Genomic DNA, 17,467 nt, shown 5'->3' with positions numbered 1-17,467 from the left:
GGCTGCCGGTGGCTCCGGTGATGGCGGGGATTGCCCCGGTGCCACCGGGAGCTGCTGCCCGTGCTGGGAGCCGGGTGGTGCCAAAGCTGGGCACACACCCTGCTCAGGGCCACGTCGTGCCAAATCTGAGTCTCTCCCCATCCCTGTGCCCATGCCTGGATGCACAGCTCTGGGGATGGATGGCACTGCCAGGGATGGGATGCAGGAGCTGCTGGTGAGGACAGTGACAGGATTTTCCTCATCAGTGCTAGAATGGTGAGTCCCCACTCCTGCCAACATCGGGACAGCCCAGCCTGTCCCCAATCCCATATCCTGAGTGCCACGGGAGTGCCAAAGCTGGGCACACACCATGCTGTGTGGGAGCCAGGTGGTGCCAAAGCTGGCACACACTGTGCTCAGGGCCAGATCCTGCCAAATCTGAGCCTCTCCCTGTCCTCTGTGCCCGTGCTGGGATGCACAGCCCTGCTGATGGTACAATGGGATGGAGGAGCTGCTGGTGAGGAAGTGACAGGATTTTCCTCATCAGTGCTAGAATGGTGTTTCCCCACTCCTGGGGATGGCCTAGCCTGTCCTAATCCCATGTCCTGAGTGCCACAGGAGTGCCAAAGCTGGGCACACATCCTGCTAGGAGCCAGGTCCTGCCAAAGCTGGGTACACACCTTGGTGGGAGCCAGGTTGTGCCAAAGCTGAGCCTCTCCCTACCCCTGTGCCCGTGCTGGGATGCACAGCCCTGCTGATGGTGCAATGGGATGGAGGAGCTGCTGGTGAGGAAGTGACAGGATTTTCCTCATCAGTGCTGCAATGGTGTGTCCCCACCCCTGCCAACATCGGTACAGCCCAGCCTGTCCCTAATCCCGTATTCTGAGTGCCTGAGGCCTCCCCAGCTGCTGCAGGGGGCTGAAGCTGGGGCAGAGAGATCAGCAGGATCCTGCCAGGGCCCTTGCTGGGGTCCCTGCTCTCTTCTGCCTTGGTCTCTCCACTCAGCCAGGCCCTGACGTGTCTCTCAGCCCCATGCTGTAATGCTGTAGTGCTCTCTCTCCTCTTTATTTTCACAGCAGGGCAGGGGGGACAGGATTCCCAGGCTGGGAGAGAGGTTTAGAGCAGAGATGGTGCCTCAGTCCTGCTCTAAACTGCTTTTTTTTTTTTTCTTCTTTTAAATTTATTTTTTCTATTTTAATATTTTGCCTTAACACGACCTTGGGCAAATTATTTCCCCTCTGCTTGAGATTTATGGGCCTCTTCCAGAAATGATCTGTTCTGTCTACCAAAATAGACATCTTGTGCTGCTATTACATTTTAAAATATAATAAGGCTTGGGAGACTGCTCTTCTGCTGCTGCTGCTCTCCCCAGAGCACAAACCCCACTGGCTGCAGGTGTGGGGCAGTGAGAACAGGGGCAACATTAGATCCAGAGTGGGGCAATCTCTCCCTGCCTTTTCTCAGAAAATCCTGGGGCTGCCAGGGAACAGATTGGGCAAAATGGGGCTAAACGAGCTGGGATTCCTTGAGGGCAGTCCCTGACTCAGTAAAGGCAGCAGGACCTGGAGGAAGCTGGAAAATCCAGCACGGCCCATCACACCCAGCACTGCTTGGGGCAGGCTCAGGGCGGCCCTTGCACCGTCCTGCTCTATCTCAGAGGGTTTGCCGAGGTTGTGATTGTTGTTGTTTTTCTCTTCCAGGGGCTGGAGGCGAGTTCCTGTCTCTGAGGAGGGGCTCTGCTGGCCACGGTCTGTGCTGTGAGGGGACGGAGCTGTGGGGAGCTGGAAAGCGCTGCTGGCCTCCTCCTGGACTGAGGTTAAACAGGGGGAGAGGCTCCTCGCAGCTGCTGCTCCTCCGATGTTTTATCTCCTGCTCGGTGTAAGCCTGGATTGACCCGCAGCAGCAGCAGCAGCAGAGAATGTCCCGAACCGGGACAGCACGGGACAGGACGGGACAGGACGGGACAGCACGGGACAGGACGGGACAGGACGGGACAGCACGGGACAGGACGGGACAGCACGGGACAGGACGGGACAGGACGGGACAGCACGGGACAGGACGGGACAGGACGGGACAGCACGGGACAGCACGGGACAGGACGGGACTCACCGCGCTGAGGGTCCCAGACCCGGCCCCGGCCCCAGGCTCGCACCCCTGAGGCGGGGCGGGCCGGGCCGGGCCGAGTCGAGCCGAGCAGAGCCGAGCCGAGCCGAGGCGGGCCGGACAGAGCCGAGTCCAGCCGAGCAGAGCCGAACCGAGCCGAGCAAGCACCGATCGCCCTGAAAGGAGTCAAAGCAGCAGAAAATCCACGAGGAAACCCAGAGTGGGTTGGGGAGCCCTGGGAGGAGGTGACAGCGCTGGGACGGGGACACGAGTGTCCCTTTCCCATTCCGGGTGTCTGCCCATCGCAGGGAACACGGGGTGATGGCAGGGAGCCGGGGGCTGTCAGAGCCCAGGAACTGCCCCGGCTCTGAGCCTTTCCCAGAGCTCTGCCGGGCACAGGGACGCTGCCGCTCGCTCCCGCCATCACCCGGTGCAGGGAATTCCCGGTGAGGCGGGCGGGACCTGCGGCCCGGGCAGGGCTGCGTGGGTGGCGTCGGGTTCCTTTATTTTCTTAATTAATAAAAAACAACAAAGAGGCGGCGGCGGGGGGGGGAGGTCACGGAACGAGACATGAAGATTTCTTGTGTTTACTACCGAAAAGCTGCCCGGGACGGCGGGAACTGCTGCTCCGGTGCAACCTCCCGGTTCCGTTTAGCGGGCAAAGCCGCCGCGCGGAGTGCGGGGCTGGAGGGTCCGTGCAGTGCCGGGGATCCCGCGTGGGGCGGCGGGAGCGGCCCGACCCCGATTCCGATCCCTTCTCGGTCCCCTCCGGTCCCGCAAGGGTTAAACCGCGGCTCCGCCCCCTCGTTCTCCGCTCGGCCTCCCTTGATTGACACTCGCGCGCCGGCCGGGTTTGTGCTGACCAATAGGAAGACAGCTCGGCGCGCCCCACGTGGGGACGGCCGGGCTGGGCGCGCTCCCATTGGCTGGCGGCGGGGGCGCCTGCCCGCACGGGCCAGGCCCCACGTGGAGCTGGCGCTCGCGCCCGTTCATTGATCGCGCTCCGCAGAGAGGCGGCCGCGCGGGCGGGGCGGGGCGGGGCGGGGCGGGGGCTCGGCCCGGCTCGGCTGAGCTCGGCTGGACTCGGCTCTGTCCGGCCCGCCTCGGCTCGGTTCGGCTCTGCTCGGCTGGACTCGGCCCGGCCCGGCCCGCCCCGCCTCAGGGGTGCGCGCCTGGGGCCGGGGCCGGGTCTGGGACCCTCAGCGCGGTGAGTCCCGTCCTGTCCCGTGCTGTCCCGGTTCGGCTCAGTTCGGCTCGGCTCGGTGTCCGCCGGCCGCGGTCCGGCCGCGCTCGGGGCTGGGTGTGCGGCCAGGCCGGTGCCGCCCCGCGGCCGTACCTGCGGCGGGCGGCGCGGGGCCATTGTCTGCGCGGCGCGGGGGGCCGGGGCTGGGCGGCTCCGCCGAGCCCGGGGGGAGCCCCGGGGCCCTCGGTGCCCGCGGGAACGGGGGGGGGGGGGCTGCGGGCGGGCGGTGACCCCCGGTTCTTCTGCAGGGCCTGATCCGGAGCTGGGAGCGGTGTCCCGGGCCTGTCCCGCGCCTGCGGCGGGGCCCGCGCGGCCGGAGGGTGCCGGGCCTGTCCGGTGCCGAGGATGTTCCCGCAGAACAGGCCCCCGGTGAGCCCCGTTCCCTCTCAGCTGTGCCAGCACAGCCCTGCGCCCCCGAGCCCGGTGATGCTCGGTGCTGACCCGCAGCCCGGTGCCGGTACCGCGGGTGCTGCTCAGAGCGGTGCCGGTACCGCGGGTCATGCTCGGTGCCAGTCCCGGTAGCACGGGTGATGCTCGGAGCGGTGCCGGTACCGCCGGTGATGCTCGGTGCTGACCCACAGCCCAGTGCCGGTACCGCGGGTCATGCTCGGAGCCAGTGCCGGTACCGCGGGTCATGCTCGGAGCCAGTGCCGGTACCGCCGGAGTCATGCTCGGTACCGCGGGTGATGCTCGGAGCGGTGCCGGGGCTCTTCCCCAAGCCGGTCTGGGTTTGTGGGGTGCCCGTAGCGGGATTCACCGGGCTGTGATGGATGGTGGGACGGGGATGGGCAGGCACGGAGCTCCGTGTGTGGTGGCCGCCAGCTCTGTGCCATGCCCGGTGCCACCCGTGGTCATTAATCCCTTTTGGCTCCGTGTCACACCAGTGCTGGTGAAGCCCTTGGTGCCTGGTTGGGAGCAGTTTCCTCTCCAGCAACTCCCTGTGCACCCTCCTGCATGTGGGATGTGCCCTGGGGTGCAGGGATGCCCTGGGGATGTGCCAGCCTTGCTGGGCAGCAGCAGGAGGTGACCCTGGAGGTGCCATCTCTGTCCAGGCCCATCTCCAGGCACCCTCTGCTGCCTCAGGAGCCGCTGTTGCTGCCAGTGCCATCCCCAGCACCCCCCAGTCCCTCAAGCTGACTTACCCAGAGACCTTGGATCGCATCAAGGAGGAATTCCAGTTCCTGCAGAACCAATACCACAGGTGAGAGGCTGCCAGGGCTCACCTGTGTGAGCTGGGCACTTCAGCCAGCAGCAGGCTCCTCCTGGCACTGGGCAGCACCATCCAGGGTGGACTGGTCTCTCCAGAGCATGGCTGTGCCAAGCATCACCTTGGTAGCTTGAAATGAGAGGGGGAAACTCAACCTTTGCCTGCCAAAAGCTCCAAAAGGAGGTGCTGGCTTCCAGCAGCCAGCTCCTGGGCTGAGCCAGAGCCGTCTCTGAGACCTGGAGTCCCTCTGATCTGTGAGGTCTCTGCCCAGGATCACCTCCCCATTCCCTTTTCCCTTTTCCCTCTGATCCCTGAGGCTGTCCAGGATCACCTCCCCTTCCCCACACTGTGCAGGTTTAAATGCAGCTGAGCTTTGCAGCTCGCTCCATTTGGGAAGCAGATGCTGGGGAGGGGGTGAGCAGTCCGTGCAAATTGCTCCCTGATGCCCAGATCCCTTTGGTGTCCACCTCCTCTTCATCAGCCCCTTCCTGCCCTCTTTCAGATGGTTTTATCTTGCCTTGTGCTGGGATTTGGGATTGGAGCTGAGAGGAGGCTGAAACACTGAGAGGGCTCCCGCTCTGTCCATCCTCTCACTTGGGAGGACCAAGGGGGGATTTGCTCCTTCTCCCCCTCTCTCTCCTCTTTATTTTCACAGCTTGAAGTTAGAATGTGAAAAGCTGGCAACAGAAAAAACAGAAATCCAGCGTCATTATGTCATGGTTAGTGAGCTCCACCTGAAAGGAGAAGGGTGGTGTGGGATCTCCTCTGAACCATCAAAGGGCGTGCAGGGATGCTTTGCCTTCCCTTTGCTTTTGGGTTGTGTGGCCAGGCCCTGAGATTTGGTTTTGTGGCTGTTCCTGTCTGGTTTTCCCCCAAAAAGATCCGTGGTGTTGGAGCAGTTCTGCCTCAGCTTGTGGTGGCAAATCTGCTCCTGGGTGGGTTGTCCCAATTTCTGGAGGTGTCCTGGGGGGCTGTGTCCATCCTGTGGGTGCAGCTGAGTGCCAGAGCCACCTGTGCTGTGCCACAGACCCCTCTGCTGTGTAAGGGCCACCTCTGCTGTGCCACAGACCCCTCTGCTCCTGGGAAAGGATCTAGGGACCCTGCTGTCCCCATGGCCTGGCCACACCACACCTGTTTGTGGCCAGGCTGAGCTGCTGTGCCAGCAGAACAGAGGATTTTCTGCTTTGGGAGCTCCCCTGGTCTCCAGAGCTGAGCTGGTGTTGGTTTCTCTCCCTCACAGTACTACGAGATGTCCTATGGCCTGAACATCGAGATGCACAAACAGGTGAGTGTGCCTGGGTTTGGAGCTCTCTCCACCTCCTTTTTCCCAGCTCCCCAGCCCCATTTTGCCACCTGGGCTCTTCAGGGCTGTCCCCACAGTGAAGCTGCTCCCTGCTGCAGCCCAGGGAGCTCAGTGTTTGTGGGGGATGTGTCCTCATCCCTGTGCCGTGGCCTTGGCTGCTTCTGTAGGTCCCCACACAGCTCTGTGCTCTGGTTTTGGGCTCAGAGTGGCCTTGCCTGGGCTGTGGTGCCTCCTTAGGTCCCCACACAGCTCTGTGCTCTGGTTTTGGGCTCAGGGTGCCCTGCCTGGAGTGTGGTGCTGTTGTTGTGTCAGGCAGGGAGGGGTGGTGGAGGATTTGTGTTTGCATGGCTGCTCACACCGATTGTGAGTGTTGTGAAGGAGATATTGGTTTATTCCTCAGGACAAGGGAGACTGCAGGGTCAGAACTGAGGGGCTGAGGGGCTCTGCATTAACACCTTTCCAAGTGTCTGCTGCCCACTGGCCCAGGGGCCAGGACTGAGGAGCATTCTGAGGAGAAAGGAGGGTTTGTTTTGGGGCTGGGTGCAGGGTGGGCTCTCCAGGGGCTCAACGCTGTGCATCCTCCCTCGCTGCTTCCCCTCCCTCCCTTCCTCAGCTCCCTCCCTCCCTCCCTTCCTCCCCTGAGCCGAGCTCCGGGTCACACCAGCTGCTCTGAGACAGAAGGTTTCTCCTCATCTATTTTTAAAGAGGCTGCGGAGGAGCCTGGCGAGGAGGCGCCACCGCCTTCCTGCCCGCCCCGCGCCCGCCGACGCCAACTGTTGCACGGGAGGGCAGAGCTGGCCCTGTCCCCATGCCAGGGCGGGATGTCAGCCACCCCTGCCAGCTCTGTGCCCGCTGGGAGGGTGTCCTGCCCCTCTGGGATGCCCTCCTTGCCCTGGCATCCCTGCTGGTGCTGCTTTTGTGAGGGCAGTTCTGGGGTCGGTTCTGTCCCTGGGACAGTTCTGGGGGTCTCTGGGACAGTTCTGGGGTTGGTTCTGTCTCTGGGACAGTTCTGGGGTAATTTCTGTCCCTGGGACAGTTCTGGGGGTCCCTGGGACAGTTCTGGGGTCATTTCTGTCCCTGGGACAGTTCTGGGAGTCTCTGGGACAGTTCTGGGGTCATTTCTGTCTCTGGGACAGTTCTGGGGTCGGTTCTGTCTCTCTGTATTCGGTTCTGTCCCTGGGACAGTTCTGGGGTCATTTCTCTCCCTGAGACCCTTCAGCTTTGGTCTCCTATGGAGGCTGATAAGGGGGTCTGGGTTCAACCCCCACCTCTCAGCCCTGTGCTGGCTCCGTGGTGTTTCCATCGTGGGTCTTGGGGCAGCCTGCCCAGGGTCTGCCCAGCCCTGCAGAGCTGCGAGCTGCTCTCCTCTGGCTGCTGTTCCCTCCCCGCGCTCTCGGGCTGTGTTTGCTGCCAGCCCCAGGTGCCGCTGGCCGCCGGCCAGGGAGCTGTCGGCACTTTTAACAAGGGCCCTGAGTCTGCTCTGACAGCCAGCGGCCATTGTGTGAGAGCAGAACGGGCTCAGCGCTGCCCTGGGGGGGATCGGCTCTGTCCCTCCTCCCCATGCCCCAAATCCTGCCCTGCTCACGGGCACAGGCGGGTCCTGCCTGCCCCAGAGCCCCCATGGCCATGGGCTGAGGCCATGCTGTGGTTTGGCCTCTGTCCTTGCTATGCTCAGTGTCCCCAGGTGCTCATCAGCAAGAGCCAAGTGTGGGGTTTTGCTCTGCTTTGTTCTGGGGGAAATGGGGCTGAAACCTCATTGGGAAATGGGGCTGAGGTGTGGGGTTTTTCTGGGGGGAAATGGGGTTGGGGGCTGGCTGTGCTGTGCCTCTGACCTTGCTGTGTCCCATGTCCACAGGTGCTCATCACCCAGGGCCAAGATGTGGGGTTTTGTTCTGGGTTTGTTTGGGGGGAAATGGGGCTGAGGCTCCATTGGGAAATGGGGCTTTGGTGTGGGGTTTTTTGGGGGGGAAATGGGACTGGGGACTGGCTCTGCTGTACCTCTGTCCTTGCTGTGTACCCTGTCCCCAGGTGCTCATCACCCAGGGCCAAGATGTGGGGTTTTGCTCTGGGGGAAATGGGGCTGAGGTGTGGGGTTTTGGTCTGGGGGCCATGCTGTGCTCTGCCTCTATGCTCAGTGTCCCCAGGTGCTCATCACCAAGGGCCAAGATGTGGGGTTTTCTCTGGATTTTTTGGGGGGGAAATTGGTCTTGGGACTGGCTGTCCTTGCTGTGTCCCATGTCCACAGGTGCTCATCACCCAGGGCCAAGATGTGGGGTTTTGTTCTGGGTTTGTTTGGGGGGAAATGGGGCTGAGGCTCCATTGGGAAATGGGGCTTTGGTGTGGGGTTTTGTTATGGGTTTTTTGGGGGTGAAATGGGGCTGAGGTTTGGGGATTTGGTCTGGGTTCTTTTGGGGGGAAATGGGGCTGGGGGCTGGCTGTGCTGTGCCTCTGTCCTTGCTGTGCCCCCTGTCCCCAGCTGCTCAGCACCAAGGGCCAAATGTGGGGGTTTGCTCTGGGTTTTGTTTGGGTGGAAATGGGGCTGAGGTGTGGGGTTTGCTCTGGGTTTGTATGGAGGGAAATGGGGCTTTGGTGTGGGGTTTTTTGGGGGGAAAATGGGGCTGGGGGCTGGCTCTGCTGTACCTCTGTCCTTGCTGTGTACCCTGTCCCCAGGTGCTCATCACCAAGGGCCAAGATGTGGGGTTTTCTCTGGATTTTTTGGGGGGGAAATGGGTCTTGGGACTGGCTGTCCTTGCTGTGTCCCATGTCCACAGGTGCTCATCACCCAGGGCCAAGATGTGGGGTTTTGTTCTGGGTTTGTCTGGGGGGAAATGGGGCTGAGGCTCCATTGGGAAATGGGGCTTTGGTGTGGGGTTTTGTTATGGGTTTTTTGGGGGTGAAATGGGGCTGAGGTTTGGGGATTTGGTCTGGGTTCTTTTAGGGAGAAATGGGGCTGGGGGCTGGCTTTGTCCTTGTTGTGCCCTGTGTCCCCAGGGGCTCCCCAGGGGCTCATCACCGAGAGCCAAGGTTTGGGGTTTTCTCTGGTTTTGTTTGGGTGGAAATGGGGCTGAGGTGTGGGGTTTTTTGGGGGGAAATGGGGCTGGGGGCTGGCTGTGCTGTGCCTCTGACCTTGCTATGCTCAGTGTCCCCAGGTGCTCATCACCAAGGACCAAGATGTGGGGTTTTCTCTGGATTTTTTGGGGGGGAAATGGGGCTTGGGACTGGCTGTCCTTGCTGTGCCCCATGTCCCCAGGTGCTCATCACCAAAGCCAGGATTTGGGGTTTTCTCTGGGGGAAATGGGGCTGGGGTCTGGCAGTGCTGCTGCAGCTCTGCAAGCAGCCCCAGCCTTGGCAGGAGAGGATCAAAACAAGAAGGAGCAGGAGACGTTAATTTATATTTTTTTATTATTGTTGCTTTGTTTTTGGCGTGGAAAGGGGCCTGTATCTCTCTCTAAAAGCACCTCCCCGAATGTGCCTGGCCTTGGACTCGCTCACCGAGAGCCGGAGGGGAGGCGACGCCGGTGCTGGTGGCTGGGGGGGGGCTGCAAACAGCGCGATCGTTTTTCATGCTGAGAGCGTTAAAGTGCCAGTAAATTGCACATTAACGAGTGCGAGTGAATTGGAGGCAGCTCTCCCCAAGGAGCTGCTGCCCATCAGTGCATTAGGGAAGAGAATCCATCACTGCCGGCCCCGGGAGACAGCTAAATCCTTCCCAGAACTGCCGGCTGCCAAATCTCCTCGCTCCCCCCTCCTCCTCCTCCTCTTCCTTTCTTTTCTTTCTCCTTTTTTCCCTCCCCTCCTCAGAAGGGGAAGTGAGGGCAGGTGCCAGATTTGTTTCTGTGCTTTGGGGCTGGCGGGAGCAGAGCAGCTGCTCTGGAGGGCAGCAGGGAGTGACCCTGGGTGGGTGTGCCCACCCCGGCCGTGCCCCCTCACCCTGGCACTCACCTGGGCATGGCAGATGTGCCCAAAGTCCTGGCAGGGAAATCCAGGGGTCAGTTCTGTCTCTAGGGTGTGGGAGATGTGCTCACAGGGAAATCCAGGGGTCAGTTCTGTCCCTGAGGTGTGCCCAAAGTCCTGGCAGGGAAATCCAGGGTCAGTTCTGTCTCTAGGGTGTGGGAGATGTGCTCACAGGGAAATCCAGGGGTCAGTTCTGTCCCTGAGGTGTGCCCAAAGTCCTGGCAGGGAAATCTAGGGTCAGTTCTGTCCCTGGGGCATAGGAGATGTGCCCAAGGTCCTGGCAGGGAAATCCAGGGCTCAGTTCTGTCCCTGAGGTGTGCCCGAGGTCCTGGCAGGGAAATGCAGGGGTCAGTTCTGTCTCTGGCAGGGGATGCCATGGGAAGATGGGGCTCTGGAAGATGGCAGGGGGGTGCCATGGTGCCCCTAGAAGCTGGCAGAGGGATGCCACAGGAACATGGCACAGCACAGCACAACTCTGCTCTCCCTCCCCACGCTCTGAGCTCTTGATTGCCAGTGGCACTCGAGTGCTGCAGGAAAACAGCAGCTGGAAGGAAGGAGAGCAGCTCTGCAGGGCTTCCTCCGGGCTGGGAGGGCGGCAAGGGGCGGGTGTGGTGCCACAGGAGGGCAGGGGGAGCCTGCTGGGGCCGGGGCTGCTGGGCTGAGGGCTTGCTCAGGGCTGGCCTCGGTGCCATGGGCCTGGGGGGCTTTGTGTCCCTGCCAGGGAGGAGCTGGAGCCACCCCAGAGCTCTCAGGGTGGGGATGGAGTGTGCTGGGTTTGAAGGAGGTGTTGTTGTGAACAGGAATTGTCACTCAGTTCTGTCTCTGAGGTGTGCCCAAGGTCCTCACAGGGAAATCCAGGGCTCACTTCTGTCCCTGTGTGTGCCCAAGGTCCTCACAGGGAAATCCAGGGCTCACTTCTGTCCCTGTGTGTGCCCAAGGTCCTGGCAGGGACATCCAGGGCTCACTTCTGTCTCTAGGGCAATGGAGCAGCCCTTGGGCTGGGTGTCAGCACCCTGAGGTTGCCCTCACCCCCATAATGAGGGGGCTCTGCTGGCAGCACGGGGGTCCCTCAGGGTGGCCCTGATGGGCTCTCTGTGTCTCTCTGCTCCCCTGGCAGACGGAGATCGCCAAGCGGCTCAACGTGATCTGCGCCCAGCTCATCCCGTTCCTGTCTCAGGAGGTGGGTGAGCCCTGGGGCCCAGCCAGGTGTGCAGAGCTCCTGTGGGGCCCAGGGGAAGGGACCAGGCTGTCCCAGGCTGCCCCAGCCCCTGTTCTGTCCCCACAGCACCAGCAGCAGGTGGTCCAGGCTGTGGAGCGAGCGAAGCAGGTGACTATGACCGACCTGAACGCGGCCATCGGGGTACGTGAACCCTCTGCCCGCCTTCCAGGGCCACCCTGGCATGCTGGCACCTCCCAGGCTCCTGCCATCCCTGCCCCTGGTGCAGCTGAATGAGAGGAGGAGAGAGGCAAACCACGCTGGTTTGGGGGTGCCAGCAGGATTTGGGGTGCAAATTTGGGGTGGGGGTGGTGGCTTGGGTGTGTCACTGTGTCCTGACACCCTGGGTGGAGGGGGGCACCACCATCCCCACTCAATATTCCCTGGAGACTGCAGCAGGTCCCACATCCAGCCCAGGGTGGGATGGATGGGGTGGCCCCCAGGACATTATTGGGGACACCCTGAGTGCATGCCCTGCTCCCCCAAACGCAGACCCCATTACTGACTGTGCCAGGGCTGCCTCCTGCCCCTCACTTGCCCAGCAGCTGTCCTGGCACAGCCCTTTGACTCTGCCCTCCCCTCTCCTCCCCAGCACCAGCTGCAGACCCAGCACCTCTCCCACCACGCTCCCCCCATCCCGCTGACCCCACACCCCTCTGGGATGCAGCCTGCTGGCCTGGCTGGCATCAGCAGTGCCTCGGGGCTGCTGGCACTCTCGGGGGCACTGGGGGCCCAGGCCCAGCTCCTCGCCAAGGATGACAGAGGAGTCCATGACACAGAGCCCAGGGGTGAGTGTGGGGCAGTGTCCTGGTTTGAAAAGTGAGTTTTTTGGGAGTTTGGTGGTCAAACCAATTAATGCTGAGATTTGAATGTTGGCACCTGGTGTGGACATGGATACCATGGCAGGGAGCCAGAGTTTGGGGTGGCTGAGGGGATCTGAGTGAACCTGGGAACAGATGGTGCTGACTTGGGGCTCCCTCTGCTCCCTGTGCCCTTCTTCCCTGGGCACTTCCCTGGGCTGGGGGTACCTGGCCATGCCTCAGGGCTGCCAGCTGGGCTGGAGGGGCAGGGGGCTTGGATGGGAACATCCTCCAGTGAGCAGCACCCTCGTGGGAGGGGGTGAGGTGGGCTGGTGGGGAAGGGTCTGGGACCACCCTGCTGCTGTTGTGCTGGTCTGGCCCTGCTCTGAACACCCCAGCAGCCATGGGTGAAGTGGGTGGCATTCCTGGGGGGCTCTTGGTGGTGACACAGTGTTCTCCTTTCCCTCCTCCTCCTCCTCCTGCTGCTCCTCTGCGTTGCCACAGCGTCAGACCGAGACCCCGGCCCCGTAAGTGCATTTCTCTTCTCTTGCACCATTCTGTGGTGGCACCAGCTGTGCCCAGGACACAGGGCTGGGCTGGGGCACTCCATGCTCCTGGAGGCAGCCCTGCCAGTGCCAGGAGCTGGGCAGAGCATCCCAGCCACTGGCACTGTCCTCACCCAGAGCTCCCTGGCGCTGTCGAACGGGGAGCGCGCGCGAGCCATCGCCGAGTACCTGAGCAGCAGCAGCAAGAAGAGGAAAGTGGAGGAGAAGGATTTTGTTACAGATTATGTGAGCCCAGGGCTGGGGGGCTTGGGGTGACCCCGTCCTGCCCTGTGGGGTGAGGAATGGAGCTGCCTGGCAGGCAGGAGTGGGGTGGCTGCAGCTACTCTGGCTCCAGCTGTGCTCTCTGCATTTCAGGGCAGCGATGCTGACAAAAGTGAGGACAACCTGGTGGTGGATGAGGTGAGTGTGCTGGGACACTGGGAGGGGTCTGTGGTCAGTGTGCTGGGGCACTGGGAGGGGTCTGGGGTCAGTTTGGGCTGTCCATCCCCGAGGGTGGCACTTACAAGCTGCTCCAGGCAGAGGTGGCATCACAGGGAGGTGCCAATGGCAGCAGTGAGCCCCAGGATCCAGGCTGGCAGCCTGGCCCTTGCTTGAGCCACAATAATCTGGTACATCCCTGCTCTCCAGCCTGCTCTGCTCCCTGCTGATTTCCCTCCCTCCCCAGGACCCCTCCTCCCCGCACAGCGTCCACTCCTACTCGTCCCGGGAGAACGGGGTGGAGAAGGCCCCGCTGGGCAGGAAGGAGGCCGTGCCCCTCAGCCCCACCTCCATGGCCTCCTCCAGCAGCACGTCCCCATCTCGGAGCAAGGATGCACCCACGGTATGTGTGACCCACTTGGGGCTGTGCTTGTGTCCTTGCTGGGCTCAGTCACAGAGTGGCCACGGGTCCCCCACCTCCAAACCCATGGGTCCCCCCCACCACCAAACCCATGGGTCCCCCCACCTCCAAACCCATGGATCCCCCCACCACCAAACCCATGGGTCCCCCTGCCTCCAAACCCATGTGGCAAAGTGCTGGAGGGGGAGGAAGATCCCACAGACCCTTCAGCATTGCCTGGGCTTGGCTGTCATTGAGAGGGACTCCCTGGCAGGGACGTGGTGCAGTTGCCACCTCCCCATTCTGTTCCTGGCAGGTGGAGAAGGCAGGAACCCCCAGCCTGAAGTCCAGCACGCCAACCTCTCAGGGTGACACCCTGCCAGGCTCCAGCAGTGCCCAGTTTCGCCCCACGGCTGCCAAAGTCCCCGTGGATCCTCTGGGTGAGCTTGGCCCCACTGAGGCCTGGGTGGGTGTCCAAGCTCTGTCTGCAGGACCCCATCCCTTCACTTTGCCTCTCCCCCAGCAGCCCTGGGCCTGAGGAATCCTCTGGGAGTGCAGAGCCCCTACTCTGCTGCCTTTGGCTTGGCCCACCCTGCTGTCAACGGGGACGTGGCCGGGAGCGGCGCCTACGCCAGCCTGCACCTCATGTCCCCGCAGCTCAACGGCGCCGCGGCCGCCGGGGGCTACGGGCGCTCACCCCTGGTGAGTGACCCCGTCCCCGAGGGGCTGTGGGGTCACAGAGTGACAGCCACCCTCACCCCACTGTCCCCTGCAGGTGGGCTACGACCCGCACCCCCACATGCGCGTCCCGGGGCTGGTGGCCGGAATGCAAGTGGGGAGCTCGGGCAAGCCGTAAGTGGGGATGGGATGGAGGGGATGGGCTGGGGGAGGAGGGGATGTGGAGGCTTCTGGGGGTGAATTTGGGCTCTGTGGACAAGCTAGGGGCAGCAGGGAACAGAGCCTGGGGGAAAGCTGGGCTGTGGTTGTTGTGTGCCCAGCTGGCATCGCTGGGTGTGTTCTGCTCATGACTCTGACTCCAAACTGTGCTGCCTGTGTTGGACCTGTGTGGCACCAGGCCCTGTCCATGCAGGATCCTGCTCTGCTCCTCACTGCTCTGCTTCTCACTGCTCTGCTCCCTTCCAGTGCTTTCTCCTTCCATGTCCTGACTCCAAACCGTGCGGTTTGTTGGTGCCATGTGCCCGTGGTGCCTGTTGGACCTGCGTGGCACCAGCCCCTGTCCATGCAGGATTCTGCTCTGCTTCTCAGTGCTCTGCTCCCTTCCAGTGCCTTTTCCTTCCATGCCCTCTGCCTCCAGACCTCTGGTTGACCTGCATGGCACCTGCCCATGGAGGAATCTGCTCTGGTTCTTGTTGCTCTGCTTCTCACTGCTCTGCTTCTCATTGCTCTGCTCCCTTCCAATGCCTTCTCCTTCCATGACCTCTAACTCCAAAACATGCTGCTGTTTGTGCCACGTGCCCATGGTGCCTGTTGGAACCACATGGCACCAGCCCCTGTCTACACAGGATTCTGCTCTGCTTCCCTTTGCTCTTCTTCCCTACTCCTTCTCACTGCTCTGCTCCCGTCCAGTACCTTCTCCTTCCATGCCCTCTGCGTCCAGACCATCCTGGCTGTGTTAGACCTGTGTGGCACCTGCCCATGCACGATCCTGTTTTATTTCTCACTGCTCTGTTCCTCACTAATCTGTTTCTCACTGCTCTGCTCCCTTCCAGTGCCTTCTCCTTCCATGCCCTCTGCCTCCAGACCATGCTGCCTGTGTTAGACCTGCATGGCACCTGCCCACGCAGGATCCTGCTGCGTTCCTCACTGCTGTGCTCCCTTGCAGTGCCTACTCCTTCCACGTCAGTGCAGACGGGCAGATGCAGCCGGTGCCTTTCCCCCCCGACGCCCTGCTGGGCTCCGGCATCCCCCGGCACGCGCGGCAGCTGCACACGCTGAGCCACGGCGAGGTGGTCTGTGCTGTCACCATCAGCAACTCCACCAGACACGTCTACACCGGGGGCAAGGGCTGCGTCAAGGTCTGGGACGTGGGGCAGCCGGGCACCAAGACGGCCGTGGCTCAGCTGGACTGCCTGGTGAGGAGGAGGAGGAGGAGGAGGATGAGCAGCAATGCCTTTGGGCTGGGGCTGGCAAGGGGAATGTGCCCCTGCTGCAGTGCAGGGGACAGAGGGGCCTTTCCCAGCTGCAGGGGGAGAAGGAGAAGTGTCTCCTGCCAGGCCCCGCGTGCTCACCATGTGCTCCTTGCCTTGCCCTGCTGCCTGTGCCCCCCGTGCAGAACCGTGACAACTACATCCGCTCCTGCAAGCTGCTCCCCGACGGGCGCAGCCTGATCGTGGGGGGGGAGGCCAGCACCCTGTCCATCTGGGACCTGGCAGCCCCCACGCCCCGCATCAAGGCTGAGCTCACCTCCTCTGCCCCCGCCTGCTACGCCCTGGCCATCAGCCCTGACGCCAAAGTCTGCTTCTCCTGCTGCAGCGACGGCAACATCGTGGTGTGGGACCTGCAGAACCAGACCCTGGTCAGGTGAGTTTGGGCCAGGGGCTGCAGGGCAGCACTGCTGGGGACTCCTCGGCCCAGGATCCCCTCATTTTTCCCTGCAGCATGTCCCTGCCTGTCCCTGTGTGTGAGCCTGGCCGTGGCACAGTGCCTGTCCTTGCACTCCTCACTGCTGCCCTGCCCTCGCTCCGTGCTGCAGGTGCTGCCTGCCCTGCCAGCTGTGCCCTCTCCCTCTCCATCCCCCTCTTTCCCAGGCAGTTTCAAGGCCACACAGACGGTGCCAGCTGCATTGACATCTCCAACGATGGCACCAAGCTGTGGACAGGGGGTCTGGACAACACCGTGCGCTGCTGGGACCTGCGGGAGGGCCGGCAGCTGCAGCAGCACGACTTCAGCTCCCAGGTAGGGCTGGAGCCATCTGGAGCACCCTGGGCCAGCTGGCACCTGCTGCTGGGCCACCCTGTGAGCCTGTGTGTCCCCTCAGATCTTCTCCCTGGGCTACTGCCCCATGGGAGAGTGGCTGGCCGTGGGCATGGAGAGCAGCAACGTGGAGATCCTGCACGTCACCAAACCCGACAAGTACCAGCTGCACCTCCACGAGAGCTGTGTCCTCTCTCTCAAATTCGCCTCCTGTGGTAGGCAAACCTCTCCTGGCTCCCCCTTGCTCTGCAGCTTCATAGATGCCACCTCTACTTCTGTCTGTGTCTCACAGGGCTCGTTGCACTGGGGACAAGCCAGTGGTAGCCAGCCCTGTCCTGGTGGTGATGGTCAGAGAAGGGGTGTCCATCCATCCCTTTTGGAACAGTGATGGCAGCCAGAGCCAAACTCCTCTGTGTGTTTCCTTGGCTGCCTCTCTGTTTGTTGGATCTGCTGCTGGCTCTGGTGAGGTGACACGAGGCTGTTTTGTCCCTGCACAGGGAAGTGGTTTGTGAGCACGGGCAAGGACAACCTGCTCAACGCCTGGAGGACGCCCTACGGCGCCAGCATCTTCCAGGTGAGGGCTGGGGGCTCCTGGGCTCAGGCTGCCCAGCACAACCCAGCTCTAATTATGTGCCAGCCCCATAAACCCACCCCTGCAGCCTCCCCAAGGAATGGGAGGGTTGGGACCTTGCTCTGAGGCTGCTGTTTGTGCTTCCCCCTGTTCTCTGCAGTCCAAGGAAACCTCCTCAGTCCTCAGCTGTGACATCTCCACGGACGACCAGTTCATCGTGACGGGCTCAGGGGACAAGAAAGCCACAGTTTATGAGATCATTTACTGAGCCCCAGAGGTGCCAACTGCAGGACAGGCAGCTGTCCATGGGGATGGACAGGTGGACTCTACCTGCCCTGCTGCTGACTTCCCAAAGAACGTGCAGCCATGGCTGTGGCATCCCAGCTGGAGGAGAGAGGGGTGGAGGTGGCCCTGGCACCGTGGCCAGGCATGGTGCAGGCTGCTGCTCGGGGTGGATTTCCTGGGGACTTTCTCCTTGTTTTGTTCTTTGTGGGTTTCTTTCTAAATCTAGACTGTGGGAGTTGGAGATGAGGGGGGGAGGTCTGGCATTGTTAGGGAGTTTTGTTTGGGTGCTTTTTTTTTTATTTTTGGTTTTTAAACTTTTTGTTGTGGGGTTTTTATTTGTTTAAGGCTCTGGGCTTGCCAGGGTGGATGGGCTCTGGGTTTCCTTCCCTCTGTGCCTCCCAGGGTGTATTTAATAATAAAAACAAAAAAAAAAAAAAAAAAAAGAAAAAAAAAAAAAAAAAAAAAGGCAGCTGTGCCTTGTCCTGGGCA

General features: G+C 61.8%; 1 protein-coding gene across 4 annotated transcripts; it reads left to right on the top strand.

The window, feature by feature from the left end:
* The first annotated feature begins 3,142 nt into the window (after positions 1–3,142).
* Positions 3,143–17,318, top strand: LOC131569035 (transducin-like enhancer protein 1). 4 transcript variants are annotated; one of them, XM_058821232.1, is made up of 21 exons: positions 3,143–3,289; positions 3,574–3,694; positions 4,378–4,526; positions 5,188–5,251; positions 5,773–5,817; positions 10,907–10,969; positions 11,075–11,149; positions 11,598–11,793; positions 12,310–12,332; positions 12,489–12,596; positions 12,726–12,770; positions 13,036–13,191; positions 13,505–13,628; positions 13,715–13,890; positions 13,964–14,040; positions 15,032–15,281; positions 15,482–15,729; positions 15,957–16,104; positions 16,187–16,337; positions 16,620–16,696; positions 16,854–17,318. In XM_058821232.1, the coding sequence occupies exons 2-21, from the start codon at positions 3,671–3,673 to the stop codon at positions 16,959–16,961; spliced, it is 2,307 nt and encodes a 768-aa protein (XP_058677215.1). In that variant the 5' UTR covers positions 3,143–3,289; positions 3,574–3,670; the 3' UTR covers positions 16,962–17,318. The 4 variants fall into 4 exon arrangements, 3 of the variants coding, with proteins under 3 accessions (XP_058677215.1, XP_058677214.1, XP_058677216.1); XM_058821231.1 differs by having other exon boundaries at positions 13,712–13,890; XM_058821233.1 differs by lacking the exon at positions 13,715–13,890 and having other exon boundaries at positions 13,505–13,654.
* The last annotated feature ends 149 nt before the right edge of the window (positions 17,319–17,467 follow it).

This window comes from Ammospiza caudacuta, chromosome 28 (assembly GCF_027887145.1).
Source record: "Ammospiza caudacuta isolate bAmmCau1 chromosome 28, bAmmCau1.pri, whole genome shotgun sequence".
NCBI classification, from domain to species: Eukaryota; Metazoa; Chordata; class Aves; order Passeriformes; family Passerellidae; genus Ammospiza; species Ammospiza caudacuta.
The sequence above is the reverse complement of the archived record's forward strand: the minus strand, read 5'-3'. Positions and strand labels throughout refer to the sequence as shown.

Bases quoted from the DNA above. Each gene is read 5' to 3' on its own strand.
- LOC131569035 (XM_058821231.1), top strand. From the start codon at position 3,671: ATGTTCCCGCAGAACAGGCCCCCG. The intron at 16,338-16,619 runs GTAGGCAAACCT...GTCCCTGCACAG, and splicing joins TCTCAAATTCGCCTCCTGTG to GGAAGTGGTTTGTGAGCACG. The intron at 16,697-16,853 runs GTGAGGGCTGGG...TGTTCTCTGCAG, and splicing joins ACGGCGCCAGCATCTTCCAG to TCCAAGGAAACCTCCTCAGT.